Source organism: Saccostrea echinata, unplaced genomic scaffold (assembly GCF_033153115.1).
Source record: "Saccostrea echinata isolate AGI-Se365-2 ecotype Australia unplaced genomic scaffold, CSIRO_AGI_Sech_v1 ptg000029l, whole genome shotgun sequence".
In the NCBI taxonomy this organism is placed as follows: domain Eukaryota; kingdom Metazoa; phylum Mollusca; class Bivalvia; order Ostreida; family Ostreidae; genus Saccostrea; species Saccostrea echinata.
In genome coordinates this window covers 36,631,518-36,648,964 of record NW_026889778.1, presented here as the reverse complement: position 1 = coordinate 36,648,964, position 17,447 = coordinate 36,631,518, and the positions used below count along the sequence as shown (strand labels likewise).

General features: G+C 33.0%; 1 protein-coding gene across 1 annotated transcript; it reads right to left on the bottom strand.

Annotated features, from left to right (window-relative positions):
* Positions 1–738: 738 nt before the first annotated feature.
* On the bottom strand, positions 739–14,071 carry LOC133195878 (uncharacterized). Its single transcript, XM_061331846.1, has 8 exons — positions 13,475–14,071; positions 8,195–8,329; positions 7,732–7,880; positions 4,805–5,716; positions 3,862–4,672; positions 3,117–3,757; positions 2,541–2,898; positions 739–2,351 (listed from the first exon to the last, which is right to left on the bottom strand). Exons 1-8 carry the CDS (start codon positions 13,773–13,775, stop codon positions 1,174–1,176), a joined length of 4,485 nt encoding a protein of 1,494 aa, XP_061187830.1. The 5' UTR covers positions 13,776–14,071; the 3' UTR covers positions 739–1,173.
* Between the last annotated feature and the right edge of the window lie 3,376 nt (positions 14,072–17,447).

Sequence of the window (17,447 nt, the reverse complement as noted above, 5' to 3'; positions counted from 1 at the left end):
TTGTTAGGCCATTATTTACATACTGAAATTTTAACGGATTTTTTCGTTTACCCGATCATGACAAGGAGCACACGGCGGGTGACCAGTCGACTGAGGATGCTTACTCCTCCATGGCACCTGATCCCGCCTCTGATGCATTTAGGCGACCGTGTTTGCTTTCTCCAAATCTGTATTGCTTAAATGGACTATGAGCTTGAATACTCACTGTTCGTTATCTCCATATTTCATTGCCAGGGACTTAAGGATTTTCATAAGGGTCCTCATAGATGATATTGTATTTACTTCAGCAATTATTGAAAATTAAAGCATAGTCACAGAAAAAACCTTACATCGATCATTTGCCAAGAACATTAACTTTTATAATATGAAATGACACTCAAAAAAATCTGCGTATTTAGAACAAATACGCTTTTGATATTTTTTGTGCTGAACGCTTATTATAAATAATAATGAAATGGTGAACACAGAGTTTGAAGCTCAAGAGGAAGCTTAATATAATGTTAATAAAAGAAATAGCTAATAATAAAAAGAACGTTAAAAGCAATTTGAGTTGAATAGGCAGACAAGAAACATATCACCAATATCAGCGGCTGGACAATAAGAAAAAACATTAAGGACCATAGATTTCATTTCTTTCGGATAGGACATCAAACCATCAAATTAAAAAAAACAACCCATTTATTAACACGATAATTTATTTATTTTATTTAAAGTGTATATATAAGCATTTTCCATTAACAAAAGTATATATATTGAATATAAAAAAATATAAAACAGAAAGCAGATCATAGTATTAAATAAAGAAAAGCAATAACAATAACTTGTATAAATACATGATAAAAGAAAAAAATATCTAATATCAGTTGAGCTTTTACTTTAAAAGATATGCATTTACATCCATGCAGTTGTCAAGCTATAACATCCTTATTTTCTATCTGAAATACTGCAAACAGGTTTGATATGATATATATATGTGTCAAATAATATAAAATATGGTATATAAATAACAAAAGTTTAGGGTTCAAGCTGAACAGCAAATGTATCTTGGTTAAAATCATTCTTGCGTATACATTTGCTCCATTTATACACTTGTAAAGATAAACGTTATTAAAAATACATATTGAATTAATATCTCATCATAAATTTAATGTTATAAGCATTATATTTTTTCTTCTAAATCATAATTTCTGTTCCATCGTCGTGTTCATGGGAAATGACGTCAGGCATCGACGTCATGGAATGGTAATGCTCTCTTTGATCTTTACTTTTGTTTTTGTATGCTGGCAAAGTGCTGGACACAAATTCACCCTCTCTATTATTACGTAAAGCTACACTATGAACACTCTGCGGCATATCACTTCTTTGGTTTATATTTAAGAAAGCAATTTGTGGACTCAATGAAGAGTGCTGAACACCAGCTGAAAGTGACGAAGCACGGGGACGTCTAAGATCTTGGTTTGCAAAAGTTGTTGCAGGTATCTGGTACCCAATATTTGAATGTGGAGCAGTTGGAATATACATATGTTGATAACCAGATGCAGGATTTCCTGGATATCCCATCGCAGGTACATATGTACCTGGCGAAACCATTAAAAGTTGTGTATTGCTTGGATTTCCTTGAAACTGTATCGGAATACCTGGATACATGGATTGTTCATTGATCTGAGTGTCATGAATGGCGTCAAGGTACATGGGAGAAATATGTGAGGAAAGTACTGGAGCTGGATAGGAAGGGGTTCTCATTTGGTCACTGTTGCCTGGTACCGAGCGGGGCATAATCCCTGGCAAAGTTGCTGGACGTTGAGAGGGAACATTGTTCTGGCCATTAATCATGCTATCGTTCAGTGAAATTGCACGCTGCCGATAATTTAAATCCAATTCTTGCTGGGCAAGTTCCTCTTCGTCTTCAATTTCAAGGTCCTTGGCTTGAATGTAGTTCAGCTGTGAATCAGAATCTTTCAAATTGTTGGACGATAAAGATCTTTGTTGTTGTTCATTCACATTGTATTTGGGATTCCTTAACATAGAGTCATCTTGTGTAATCTGAATTTTGGGAATATCGTTATTTGCAGGGTCCAAATAAGTAGCAACTGACGCCCTTGATCCGCATTTCGTGGTGTCAGTTGATGGAACTTCTAATTGTAAGAGTTCAGAGTATTTGATTGGTGTTTTAACACTTTGAGTTGTGCCATTGGATACATTTAGGGACCCAGCACGACCTGACCTCATTGATATAACTCCACTTGTTGAAGAATTTACATGCTCATTTTGTTCAAAAGATGTTGTACGTTTTCGTCTTTCCCTGTAAGGTTCTTCATAAATGTTCAAACTTCCCACACTTGGACTTTTCACTGTAAACGAACCATCATTCAACATTATTATTTTTAGAAATCAAATAAGATGATTCCTTGCCACAAATTCGTTGCATAAAGCACTATTTTAAAAAAGAAGTTTTGATCAATTATTAATCAAAGACTAGATACATGACATACGATTAATTCGCTTTTAATCTTACAACGGAAAACAGAATAGGAACTTACTTATCATTTCTTTATTTTGGAATGCATGAGTGACCTTTTGTTGCCTACACATCATCACTGCAAGAAATATAAGAACGAGCAGTAGAACGCCTATCACCACGGCTAAGATGATGTTGAGTAGAGTACTGTTGTCTGACGTCGGTTCCTCAGGTTTAGGTGTGATAGGTGCAGTCGTAGTCGGTGGCAAAGTAGATGTAATAGGACAAATTGCAAGGCAAGGGGCTCTCAAAGATCTTGCAGCTTCACATGTTGCTTGTAGGTCATTAACTAGTATAGGAGGATTGCCCTCTTTATACGTTTTTATCCTTGAAATATTTAATTTTAATTTTTCGCTATTTGTTGATGAATATGAACCAACCTGAAATAATACATAGATACATGTATATCATTGATTACTGGTGAAAGCATTTCTCTGTCTTTTTCCATTTATATTCCATGCAGAAATATATATAATCATTCATACAACGTTAGTATTTATATAATAGCTAGTGTTCCCTTCATTGCATATAAGAACTTATTTTAATATCCTTGGTAGATCTAAATTTAAAATTGTTTTGTAAAAAGAACAATTCTTACATTAACATATTCGTAATTATTTTGGCCAACTGCTTGAATATTGTAAACAGTGAATCCCATATATCCATTGCCATCATCTTTAAACACTCTTAATCTTTCCCCATTACTTCCCACAAGTTCTGTGGATTTGATGGCAGTCACAAATTTATCAGCACAGTCCCTATTTCGAAAAGACTGACATGAAACGTCATTCATTACTTGACGATAAGCTTTTTCTAAAGCAAACGTAGCTTGATGAACATGAACACTTCTCTGAGATTTGGCGAAATTTTCAACTTGAACTGTTGAAAATTTGATCCCTTTTCCACAAGTTTTAGAATACCGCTTGTTAAACGAACCCGGATAATCACATTCCAGCACCACTTCCCAGAACTGTTTCAGCCACGGATTTTTAGTTTGAGAAGAAGAGGTTATATTTTCCAGGTAGTTTTTGAAAGAATTGGACATGTCGAAGCTATCATGGGTCACGAAAACCAAGGTTCCCGCTGCAGCCTTACCTCGGTCACCAGCTAGAATTCTAGTGTTTGTTCCCCAGCCTTCGCTGGCAACAAAAGTAAAATGAATATCAGCGATGTTTGACTTAAGCTTGTCCAACAACATCTCAGAAACTGTATCGATTCCAATGTAAAGGACAACTTTCACTAAAATAAATATGAAATTCAATAAAAGTTATCAAATTCTTATGATTTTAAATTTCATTTTGAACTTTAATATTTGTATTATAGTTTAAGAAGATTAATAATACCTCTCTGTGCGGTCAATTTGTCGATTATAGACTGTATTTCATCAGATTTGAAATCTTCAGTAATAGGCAGGGGTTCCTCAATACATATTTTCTTGTGTTCTGTCATAGTTATAAAAGATTGTTTAGCGTTTTGACCATAGGCATCGTCTAGGTAAATTACTCCCACATGACTGTATTTTAATTTCTCTAAAAGATCTACTAAACCCTGGACCTGGAAATGATCACTTGGAACTGTTCGTAAGAACAAGGGATATCGGATTCTATCATCCAAAGTAGCAGACGAAGCTCCATAAGATATCAATGGAATATCCAGTAAAGTCAATTGATCAGCAATTATTTGGGTGACTTTGCTCGACAGTGCTCCTATAACAGCAATGACTTTACTGAAGTCAATTCTCTCTCCTGTTTCTGGATCTTTTAAGTGACGCCTTCCTGTAAATAATTCAGACAAGACATACGAAATACTTAGTGGATTATAACAGTCATCTAGAGCAATGCCTCCCACAGTAGTTCTAGCAAGGTTTTGCTCTTGTAAGCTTGTAATCGAATGAAGAAAAGAAGAAACGGTAATAGGTGTATAAGCATCTCGAAATGCGCCACATTTGTATTTGTTTATGGAGTCTGTGGAAGATGTTGATCCATCCTCCCGTAGTGAGAATATTCCCAGAAGTAAAACATCTCCTGGAATATAAGCAAAATCAATGTCTTCTGTATTCCAACACTCTTCACATGTTAACTTGCATTCAGATGTTAGCTCTAGTAGCTTGGATTCATCATGAACAACAATTTCTTCAATCTTGAGGCTTGCTAGCTACAAAACAAAGAATTGTTTTTAAATGGAAAAGTGGATATACTTTTCTTTGATTATTCCATTAAAAATGCAGAGACTTTTGTGAGTATTTGTTATATATTCAATAATTACCAGTAGCACTTATATTCATACCTTTCGTAATGTTGCGTCTGAAGAATCAAACAAAGAGAACTGAAGATCTTGAAGACTTTGAAAAGAATACAGAAAACTGTCATTTGTTATGGTTAAATTTTTCAATTCATCTGGAATTACATTGGAGCTTTGTATTTCATGTTCAAAACTCGACGGATCAAGACGGAGGGACTCGTTAGTCAAATTAGATCGCAATTCCGGACAAAATTGCAAATTACTTTGAATAGAACATAATTCTTTCTGCATTTTACGCAGGGAAGTAGCAAACATCATAATGGCCGTCACTGTAGGAAGCACACTTCCTGTTTGTCTAAAAACTTCAATAAGATCATTTTTATTTCCACTGCTAGGACCCAACATCTTTGACTCATACTGATCCAAATAAGGTTTCGGCAATTGATCGTACTTATTTGAATTCAGCAGTTCATCAACAAAAAAATTCTTGAAAGAGGTCAAAGATCTGTGTTGTTTTTCTACAAATATGACTTTTGGTTGACTCTGTTCCTGTTGTGTGAGGGGTTTCTTCAAAATGTTTTTCAGATTGTAATCCAGATGGATATTTGAAGGGAAAATCCATTGAAGTTTATGAATAATCACGTTTGTTGGACGATCACTAATGTACTCAAAAAGTATTTTTGCTGTTTTCGTATTTCCAAGGAACACGACACTTAGCTTTTCGTCAATAAGTTTCTTCTGTCTCTTCTCCAATTCTTCAATTATTGGCTCTAATTGAGCTTTGTCTGTAGATATTGATAGATCCTTTTCCTTTACATTAGCTGTATAAGCCAAACATATTCCAGAATTTTGAGATTGGTTTACTAGGGCCTCATACATCGCGACACCACTTTGGTTATCCACATATAAAACAGCTATCATAGACCATTTTTGATGTTGCATCAATTTCACTATTCCCTGCAAGGATTGTAAATATACACAATAAAACATATGGAGGTAAATATCATTTATCAATTTCTATCGAGTTTGTAATAATCCTTTCAAAAATGTGTTATAAATATTTATTCTTTTTAAAAGATGAACATCAAAATGATAAAATTAAAGCAGTACATAAGAAATCAATCATAGGGATTTAAGGATGTTTGACCCTTACCCAAGAACAATAACTCTACAAATTGTCATTTATTTAAATGTGTCTCAAAATCAAGCTTAAAAACAGAAATCGTTCTATGCAAAAAAATTTCACTTTATGTTTCTAAATATTATCCAAAGTACTTTGAAGTCACTGATACGGTCATTTAAAAGGTGCTATGTGCAGTCTTTAAAAGGGCAAATAGTTGACATTTTCGAAGAAATCAAAATTCCATGAACTCCTCTTATATAACCATTCAATGCTTGAAAGCATAAAATAAAATTTAAAGTGTTTAAGATATCTTGCAATGATATATGAAGGAGGATATGATAATTTAATAATCGGAAAATGATTCGCAAAAATCTTAGTGTAATTTTAATGGAAAAGAATTTTAAAATTATTTCCAGATATAAAAGAAAAAAAACATGCTATGAAATAAGTAAAAAAAAAACACCATGTTTTGAATTTATTAGACATGAAATAAGGCAATAAAAGTGCTTTTGCCTTTTAAAAGGTAGTATTTACATAAAATGAACTTAAAAAAAAATCTACGACAGTAAATATTGTGAATGTTCGTAAATCTTATATAAAAATATTTCTGAATTTTTTTTTCAGCATGATAAAAGCGTCGGAAAAATAATTTTACATTTTACTATTCTCACTGTTTATGACATAAATTTAAATATAATATTGCTTAAATATGTTACAAATATTAATATCTACTAGGGGTGATCAAAAAGTTCGCGAACTAATTAAATTAATTCCATAAAAGAAATCGAATTGGGTTTCAGTGTTTATCATTTTCTAAAGTTGGCCCCTCTGGTTTTAATGCACGTGTCAGTCTTCTGCCCATGCACGAAACACGTGTATCAGGCGGTTACATGACATTCTCCGTAGTGTACTGTTCACAGCAGCCCAACGTTTTCCCTGTGTGTTATATTTCTTACCATGCAGATTATTTTTTATAACAAGAATAGTCCATTTTTCAAAAATTGCCAAATCTCAGCAATAGGATGGGTGGATTAAAATATTCTTTTCCAGTATGAACAAGGTGTCCATGGAAACCCGACTCCTATGTCTTGGGTGCGTCGTGTATCCAATATGGACCACGTTTGGGTGCTTTCTCTATATCATACTAGTATCTGATCTGTTAACAGTCCAAAGTAACTGATATTTTAGGGGATTAAGTTTTAATTCAAATTTATTGTTAAAATATTTAACTATTTTTCAAACAGGGACTTCGCGATTTTTCATAACAATTTGCTCAACGAAGGACATATCTCATTCCCAACCTACTTCAATGGGCACCTAAAACAAATATCATGTTTAACCATCTCCCTTCCTTCACTAAACAATCAATCAATTACTAATTCAACTTTTGGCAAGCCCTTTGTCCTCCTAAACCTTATAGAAATTATGATATATATTATACTGTAAAGGATTTTCCAAGATTTACTTAAAATCTTTACAGCTGTTCTTTTCTCGAGTACGACTGAGTCATTCATTTCTTGTCACAAGTCATCCACATATTGACGTCATTTTCGCGTTGTGACGTCATAAACAGGAAGCAAAATATTATGTAACACATGCTATTTATAGATCATGTTCATGACTATATATATTCAAAATTTTCATTCTGATCTTAGTTGTATTTATGTAGATACAATGATTGTTCTCGAACTTTGATCACCCCTCGTAAATAATGATCATGCTTATCACTCTTAAAAACGGACCTACATATATATTATCTTATATAAATATTATTAGTTGAAATATTGAAAAGAAAATAATATATTTATAGTTTTTAAGCCAATACGTAAATAAAAGTTTGTTGATTTACCTTGATTTCTTCCTCTTCATGCAATGTAAACATCAAACGCCTGTCATTAATTTCTTTGTAAGGCGACTGTGACGTCACACCTGTGATGGCGGGAGAAAGAACAGAGAGGGCAGCAGACGTTGCCTCTGGTGTGCTTGAACTCAACAACCCTAAACAACAGTGTTACAAAAATATATTCACAACATTATTTGTAGATTCTTTTGTCATCTACGTAAGTATATCTAGTTAAAATAAAAATGGAAATCAAACGAGTATAGATAGTTGTTTTGTGACCAGGAATTTTAAAATAAATAAAAAATCCAAATAAGCTATATTAAAAAAAATCTTTTAATCTCCCAGAATAATATTTTCAAAGTTTTATTGCTAGATATCTTACCTTTAATTTTTAGAGTACACTGTAGACAGTGGACAGAATCAGTTTCTTTTCAGTCTCAAAGTATTAGAATTATATACATGTAGGTACCTAAAAATGGTGGTTGCGCTGATGGACATTGATCATCACATTTCATCAAAATACTAGGATCTGTGTTTGAAACCTTTTCTGAAACGCCATCAGTAGCACGTGACACGATTCCACAATCATCATATATGTCATAACCTAAGTAAGAAAATTACAAAGTTATGCAAACGAGTTTTTGTAAATTTATTGTCATAATCATTCAATGAAGCAAATACAATTTTTAAAAAAAATATATTCTCTACTTTTTTAATTTCTAAGGCCGACAAGTAATACAAAATAAGTGAAAATTGTGCGTAATAATTTATATTTTACACATCTTCATCTGCATTATTGTGCAGATATAATAAGTGTTTAAAGATTGATGTAAAGTTACCGCAGTAGTTATAGATTACAGTTACTGCTACCAATATTTTTGTACTTTTGTATATTTCTGTACTTTTGGAGACCCACATTAAAAGAAACAACTTGATTATTCTTCTTCTGAAGAAAGGAATGTAAAGATTCAAAATAATGTTTTTACACTGAATCATAATAAAACTACAAGTATTCTAGTTTTAATAGTGGGGTCATTTAAAGCTGCTAAATTGCTGATAACCGCATACAATATAACTGGTATAAAATGAAATTGTTTTGATAATATTGTTTGTTCTACTCTAGTATCATTCTTCAAGGTGACCTTCCTTATACGCTACAAGGTTATTTAAAGTGAAAGAATTTATTCGACCTTTTTTGCTAGAATGCAGGTCAAACATGAGAAAAATAGTTAAGATAATTCAACGAACATAATATTAAGTTAAAATTAGATCAAACCACTAATTCTTGTTTTGTTAGATATCTGTATTTATTTTGAATGTTTGTGAAAGACACTGGTACAAATCACGGTAAATACTATGATTAGTTACAAAAAATAAGGAATAAAGATCAAATTTTTCTCTGAGAGTTGACACAAACATCAATGTCTTGTAAAAAAAAAAAAGAAGAAAAAAAAACTGTTTTATATCCTTTGGGTTTTCGTACTATTGGCCTTGAAGTGGTTATTAACTAATAAACATACAAACATTTCAGTACTTTTTGTATATTGCTTAATAGGAAAAATTAAAAATAACAACCCCCAAAGTATTTGAAACCATAGTTACTTTTAGCTAAGTAGGACAACTTAGTTATGATAACTTTAATTTGAAAATAATTAATAAAGATTGTGTGGGTGTTTTACTCGGTGATAGCATAGGTTTGACACAAGGTACTGATATGATTATTTCATCTTACTGAAATACAAGTGTTTTATAATCAAATAATATTTCCTTTATACATTAGTATGTATTTCAAATGAGTAAGTTTAGGTATATTTTATTGAGTATTTATTGCTTGTCAGCAGGAATAAAAAAGAAATTGGAACTTGGGATTTATCTTTAAATGTGTCATAACAGAGTCAGTGTTTTTAAATCATGGTTAATATTTTTAAATTGGATTAATTCTAGTAGATCTTCTTGTCCACGTATGTTAGACCATATTAATAAGCCTATTCAATTTTATTAAATTTGTCAAAAATACGTAGAAAAATAATATGGAGTTGTTCAGGGTAAGTCAATAAATGTATATTTTGAGGTCAACTGAGTCACTCAGGTGACCTATTGCTATCTGTTTTCGTCCGTCGTCGTGCGTCGTGCGTTAACTTTTGAACATTTTTAACTTCTTCTCTAGAACCGCTCAACCAATTTCAACTAAATTTGGTATATAGCATCTATGGGTAAAGGGGAACAAAAATTGTGAATTTCATGGTCCCTGCCCCCCTGGGGCCTGAGGGGTGGGGCTAAAACCACCAAAAATAATGCAATCTTTAAAAATCTTCTTCTTTACACCAGGACATCAAGCAGTCAAACTGTTGGCATCATTGTAATAAGCATTGAGCCCTCTACCAAAATTGTGAAATTCATGGCCCCAGGGTCAGGGGTTCTGGCCCCAGGGTGGGGCTATATAGATCATATAGTGAAAGTGCATTAATTCTTTGAAAATCTTCTTCTCTGCTCCTGGGTATTAAATAAAGGAACTAAGTACATAGTTATGATGAGCAAGAGTGCCTCTTCCAAAATTATGAAATTCATGGCCCCAGGGTCAGGGGTTCTGGTGTTAGGGCGGGGCTCTATTGATTATATAGTGAAAAAGCATTAATTCTTGGAAAATCTTCTTCTTTGCTCCTGGGTATTAAATAAAGGAACTAAGTACATAGTTATGATGAGTAAGAGTGCCTCTTCCAAAATTATGAAATTCATGGCCCCAGGGTCAGGGGTTCTGGTGTTAGGGCGGGGCTCTATAGATTATATAGTGAAAAAGCATTAATTCTTGGAAAATCCCTCTTCTTTGCTCCTGGGTATTAAATAAAGGAACTAAGTACATAGTTATGATGAGCAAGAGTACCTCTTCCAAAATTCTGAATTTCATGGCCCCAGGGTCAGGGGTTCTGGTGTTAGGGCAGGGCTCTATTGATTATATAGTGAAAATGCATTAATTCTTTGAAAATCTTCTTCTCTGCTTCTGGATATTTAATAAAGTAACCAAGTACATAGTTATGATGAGCAGGAGTACCTCTTCCAAAATTGTGAATTTCATGGCCCCAGGGTCAGGGGTTCTGGTGTTAGGGCGGGGCTCTATAGATTATATAGTGAAAAAGCATTAATTCTTGGAAAATCTTCTCCTCTGCTCCTGGGCATTAAGGTGATAAACTAAGTACATAGTTATGATGAGGAGGTGGGCCTCTTTCAGAATTGTGAAAGCCATGGCCCCTGGGTCAGGGGTTCTGGTGTTAGGGCGGGGCTCTATTGATTATATAGTGAAAATGCTTTAATTCTTTGAAAATCTTCTTCTCTGCTCCTGGGTATTATTTAAACAAACTAAGTGCATGGTTATGATGCATAAGGTTGCCTTTTCAAGAATTGTGAATTTCATGGCCCCAGGGTCGGGGTTCTGGTGTTAGGGCGGGGCTCTATTGATTATATAGTGAAAATGCATTTATTCTTTGAAAATCTTCTTCTCTGCTACTGGAGACTATTTAAACAAACTAAGTGCATGGTTATGATGCATAGTAATGCCTTTTTCAAAAATTGTGAATTTCATGGCCCCAGGGTCAGGGGTTCTGGTGTTAGGGTGGGGCTCTATTGATTATGTAGTGAAAATGCATTGATTCTTTGAAAATCTTCTTCTCTGCTACTGGAGATTATTTAAACAAACTAAGTGCATGATTATGATAGATAAGGATGCCTCTTTCAAAATTTTTAAATATATGGCCTCAGTTTTTAGGGTTCTTGAGGAGGGGGGAGGGCTCTATTGATTATATAGTGAAAAAGCATTAATTCTATTAATTAATCATTAATTAATCCTGTCTGCTCCTTAGTGTTGAGCTGATAAATAAATTGTTTAGCTATGATGAAAATGGGAGCTTCGAACAGAATTTTTAAATCTAATCTTGTGGTCCTAGGGTCAGGGGTTCTGGCATAATGAGGGGGGGGGGGGGGGCTTTTGATAATATGGTGGAAAAGTGTTAATTCTTTGAAGTCCATAGTTATGATGATGAGAGTAACCAAATTTGTAAATTTCTTGTCCCTTTGTCTTGGGTTCTGGTGTTAGGGTAAGGCTTTGTTGAATCTGTAGTGAAAATGCATTGTACCTGTGAAATTCTTCTCTGCTTCTGGGCATATTGGAAGCAAACTGAGTAAAAGTTTAAATGATATGAGTAAGCGTATTTCTACCAGATTTTTAAACATCTGGACCATTCGTCTAAGCATTCTGGTCCTGGGCAGGGCTCTATTAATTTGTATTCTACTGAGAGAAGTTATTCCCCTTTTCCATTCACCTTTGATAATTAATCACTGTAAATAATGTATTTGAAAGGTTAATAGAATAAGATAATTATGCAAGAATGTTTATCGTATACTAATTAAAAAAGTACTTTCTTAGTTTGAATAAACAGGTAGACCTGTAAGTAATAGATAAATAAAAATGAGACTAAAATAACTTACCTTATTAAAAGTTCTTCAAAGACCATAAGAGAGGTCAATGCTAGAGGTCTTAATATGGGTTTAAAAATAGTACAGAAGCACTAATAGTTTGTTAATAGACTGCATGGTGATAGTGTTAAGTGGGGGACAGATTAGAACTTAATTTATGAGTTGATACTGAATACTAGACTTATTATTTTGTTGATCCTGATCTTCCTACTTTTCTTGCTTTAGGGCAACAATGCTTCATCTATCAGTGTATTTAACTTCTAAATTGTTGTATTATACTCAGGTGACCGTTAAGGCCTTTGGGCCCCTTGTTTTTCATGCCTTTCCAAAAGAAAAGAATACCCAATTATATATATTTTTTCGATCTACTGTGTCTCATTTTACATTAATGCATTGCCTAAAATATAATTTTTAAAACAAAAATTCCTTTCTTCGGATTGATTTTATATACATACAATGATAATGACTTAAATAGAAGGCGATGGGTAATTCATATCTTAAGCAAAATCTATTTCAATGACAGAAATAATTTAAAGTTACAAATCCATAATTATTACACCCCGTTAACTTTCTTGGGAATGATACGCATTTTTAGAATATTTTAAAGGTCAATGATCATATGGCATGTTCTTAATTCCAACAAAGCATGAAATGTGTCAAAAAGATTAAAGTATTTTTAGATAAATTAATATCAGAAACATTTGGTTTATGGTGTTAATAAATACTTCGAGGTCCGGGTTTTAAAGTTTAATAAACTTAATTATCATATTTCTAACTAAATTTGATTTTTTAAATTCTTCCAAAGATGTGTCTATATTTTCTTAATTCCTTAAAACACATTTCCATGAATGAGTAAGAGATTCAGAACGTGTTTTTGAATTGGTTACAAATAGTAAAAGGACAATCATTTAAATAATATATTATAGTAAAACGATTTTATTTAATTTTTCTATAAAAGGGGTACGTGTCAACTATTCTTTTGGTTTCAATAAGTGATAACAGAGTAAGTGCATGGGTTTTATTTGAATAATTAAGAGTGCACCAGAAAGAATTTTATAATTACAATTTGACTTTGATTTTTCTGTTTTTAAGGCGATGCGGTAAGTAACAAGTGTAATGAAAAGTAATCTGAAATACAGTACAAACTATATATGGAGTTTTGAGATTGTAATTACATAACATGTATCATTTATCCCTTTTCCTTCGATTTAATGAAATACTTACTAAAAATAAATGGAATTATGGTTAAAACACAATAACATTCAATAATACAAGTACAAACCTAATTTTATGCCTGGCACAAAAGCGTTGACAAAATCTCCTGCTCCGTTCAAAATGTCCACTATCCATTTGACTGCTATAGCTGTTTGGACACCACTGGGGGATATGTCTCCACACAGATGGTCATCAAGTGGTTCATGAATCCCAATTGTTGCTGCAAAACGGACTTGACCAGTTTCTGAAAACGTCTGTTCATGACAGTAACCTTCAGGTTGACCATCAGAATAATAGCAGCGCGTGGAAGCCATACATTTTAACGGTAAGCAAAACAGAATATATGTAATACACGTCCACCACCTCATGTTTTTCTTTTCAATTTGTTATCCGGATGTAAAAAATGACTTCATTACGTCATTATAAACATGAAAAAGAGAACTTGTAGTTTTCAAACATGCTGTATATTTACACACTCCCACTTCTATTTTGTCTTCAGTTCTCCATTCATAATTCCAAAACACAACATGAATGAAATGTTTAATTCATACAAACATTCTACCGCCTGTGCAGCTTATGCGGAAACCATAAATCGGTATTTCAAACCACAGAATAAAAACGCGGATTTAGACGTTTGTCAACAATTGCTTCGCTCCAGTGCTTATGATTTTACCTGGACGTCCATAGAGTCACGCGTCCTGGTTTTGTTATTTTAAGCTGTGTATTCGCCTCATGTATGATACCAGATAATTAAAAGTAACTCAACAGCCGACGTGAGAAATGCACGATTCATTGATGGTCAGTGGAGACTAATCCTCCATTTTTAAATTGCGTATCAACCCTATTCATAACATTTTATTGATTATGTATACCTGAAATTTAATAGACCATGACGAGGACTTATTTAGCCTTCTATGACTATAAAAACTAAACAATATTTGTTTTAATCAATAATGTGCGCAAATATTACTTTTTAGTAGTTTATATGTTCAAAATGAGATCATACTGTAATATAACATATTGTAAATATACTGTAAATTGAATTGTTTGAAAATTTATATAAATTCATTGTTGCCTTTTGTGAGAATGCATATGTACTTTGTACATGTAAAAGCAACTTATACGATAGTTGATAATGGAAATAATATTTTAATTTTCTTGATGGAAAACTCTTCATTTTAATTAAAAATCTGAATAGCTTTTCAATTACAAAAATCATAATTAACTTGATCTATTATGTGTATTAATTGCTAAATCACAACAGAGGGAAGGAGGTTATATAGAGTATCATTCATTCTATTTTTATTTCCTACCCTTTTTTCCCGAGATTGCATGAACATTATATACATAAAAGTTTAAGAATATTACAAGTAAATAAATAAATGCTTATTATAATAGGGAAAAAAGTGGGAAAATATATGTCCATTGAATTACAGCAGGTAAGAACAAGGTTGCTGACAGGAGGGTTGTACAAATGAATTATTATAGTAGTATAAAACTTTTTTTTCTAACATCAGAATCTATGAACGAATATAATTATGTGGTTGTTTGTTAAACCACGCTGCTGCATTCCTGAGTAACAGAAAATCAAAAATGTCTTAACTAAGACCATGAAAGGGAAAAGTAGTGCTTGAGAGTATTTTGGCACCTAGCAGGAAGAGGTACATATATAGGTCACGTGGATAGCTACCGGAGAGAGTTCGGCACTTAAAATAATGTCAAAGTCTTTAATCACTGTGTCCCACCAAGCCTCTCGGATGGCGGTTGTGCCCAAAACAGGTGGTAGAAATATGCTCCCAAATGTTGTTGTGTTTTTCGCTAGAGATACGACAAAGTTTCGAAGGAGAGCTGGGGAAAAGTCTATAGTTCGGTTATTTATATTTACCAATTTTTATTTTGAGGATATGCGTCGAATTTTCCCGATAGTTTGCAGAAAAAGGGTCTGAACACATCTTGTGACGTCGAGATTCTCCATGGAAGTTTTCGACCGCTGCTTTTATACATCTTTTCTTAAAATTATTTGGAGCAATTAAAGTAATCATCTTGTAAATATAGTTACAACTGCTAATGAGATTCATAATTGAATACATCGAATAACATCATGGATAAAACCATAATGTCTAAATTTGGAAGACTGCATGTTAGAATTAAAATCTGTGAAGAAATATCTGTTTTTATAGGGTTTTGCTATCCATCTCTGATAAATGGTCCAAACATTGGCGTCTTCTTTTATCAATTTCAGACGAAATCGGGAGTCCAAGAAATTATGCAAGAAATCTCTATTTTTTCAGACCTATGCATGTTTGGATATGAAGGGTTGAAGAGTGTTAAGGGCTTGAAGATCTCCTTGCACCAAAGTTTAGATTCGTGCAAACGGGGAAGAGATATTATGGTATACATACCGTCTGGCGTGGAAGATGACAGATGGTAACATCAAAAGTGATGAAAACAAAAAGAGCAAGAATTTATTCATTTAAGGAGTAGATCTATTAATCTCTCATTCCCTCAATATTATAATCAAATACAAACATACACACATACACAAACATTAGTTCGTAGAGTTGCGTAAGTTACTAAAAACGAATTCTCTTTCATTAATAAAAACCTTACTCCTCCTTTGAGTTTGCTCCTGTTTAAATGCAAAAATTCCGTCACAGATTGGCTTTGCGTCAACCTACTTGTAAGTATCATATGTTGCAATGTTCTCTTAAAGTGTTCCTTAGACAAATAATGGCCTATATATCTCCAACACGCTTTCGAGTTACTCTGTTCTAAACTTGATCCTAGTTTTAATAAAACTTCTTTTTTCTATATATCCCAATGATATCTATCCATTTGAAATATGACTAATATTCAGATGCATGACTACTCTCTGAGATGTAAATAATTTCCAGTCTTAAGTATAAAGTGTTCATATATGTTTTCGTGTATCTATACTCAAAAGTATTAAACAGTCACATGATTTGGTGCCGTGACTAATGGAGAAACATAGAGCAATTCAAAGAAGACACAGAAGTGCACTTAAAAGGCTAATTAAGAGAACAGATGAGAAATATAGCAAGAATTACTTCCTCATCAGGAATTTAAGGCAGCATTAAAGACCCTAGAAAGTAAAAAAGAACTGGAGACTAGACACCTCAATTCAAAGATTCAAAGATCAATTGTCAAATATTCAAAAGGCTGCTCATCTGTTTATCCAATTGTGAGTAATCTTAGCAACATTTCTTTACAAATACTTACAAGTATTCCCTCAACAAGTCAAGCAGATAACAATGCAAATAATTTGTATGCAAATAGTCAGGAAAGAATGAGTAATGTACAAATCAACACTGCTTGTAGCAACAATTAAACCGAAAATTTCTATCACAAACTACTTAAGTTAGAACTACTACACTTTCAGGAGACATACTTTGAGTAATGTACAAATCAACACTGCTAGAAGCGGCAATTAAACCGAAAATCTCTGTACTTAAGTCAGAACTACTACACTTGCAGGAGTCATTCAAATGTGGAACATATCTTGGGATTCATTCGAGTCAACTGTTCATGAAAATCCAATGTACAAAAAATTAATTACTTGCAAAATTAGTTCCATGGCATAGCGTTTTTGTTATGCTCAGTTCAGTTTTGATAAATCAGTTAAAGTATTCAGATGTGTTTTCAAGTATCTGGACTCAAGAATATCTTACCACTATACAATTACATGATCATCTCTGGTGCAAATATGAAACTCTCAAACTAAACTCCTATGTTATGCAATATTTGCTAAAAATGTTTTAAAAAAAAATTCTAAAACATATTGGCAGATTGTTCCTCATTTGATAATGCCAATCTTTTTTCTTTCTTTTTTATTTTTTTTTTTAATTTATTTATTTATTTTTTTTGTGTGAAGATTTCCTTATCTAAATTTTCAAACTTGACATCCATTGCAATAGCCTTAATTAAATGATTAATACTTTGGGAAAACATATTCATGTTCTGCCTTCACTTTGTAGTTAATGTTGGTCATTTGAAGGAATACATTCAGGCAAACTGTGGCG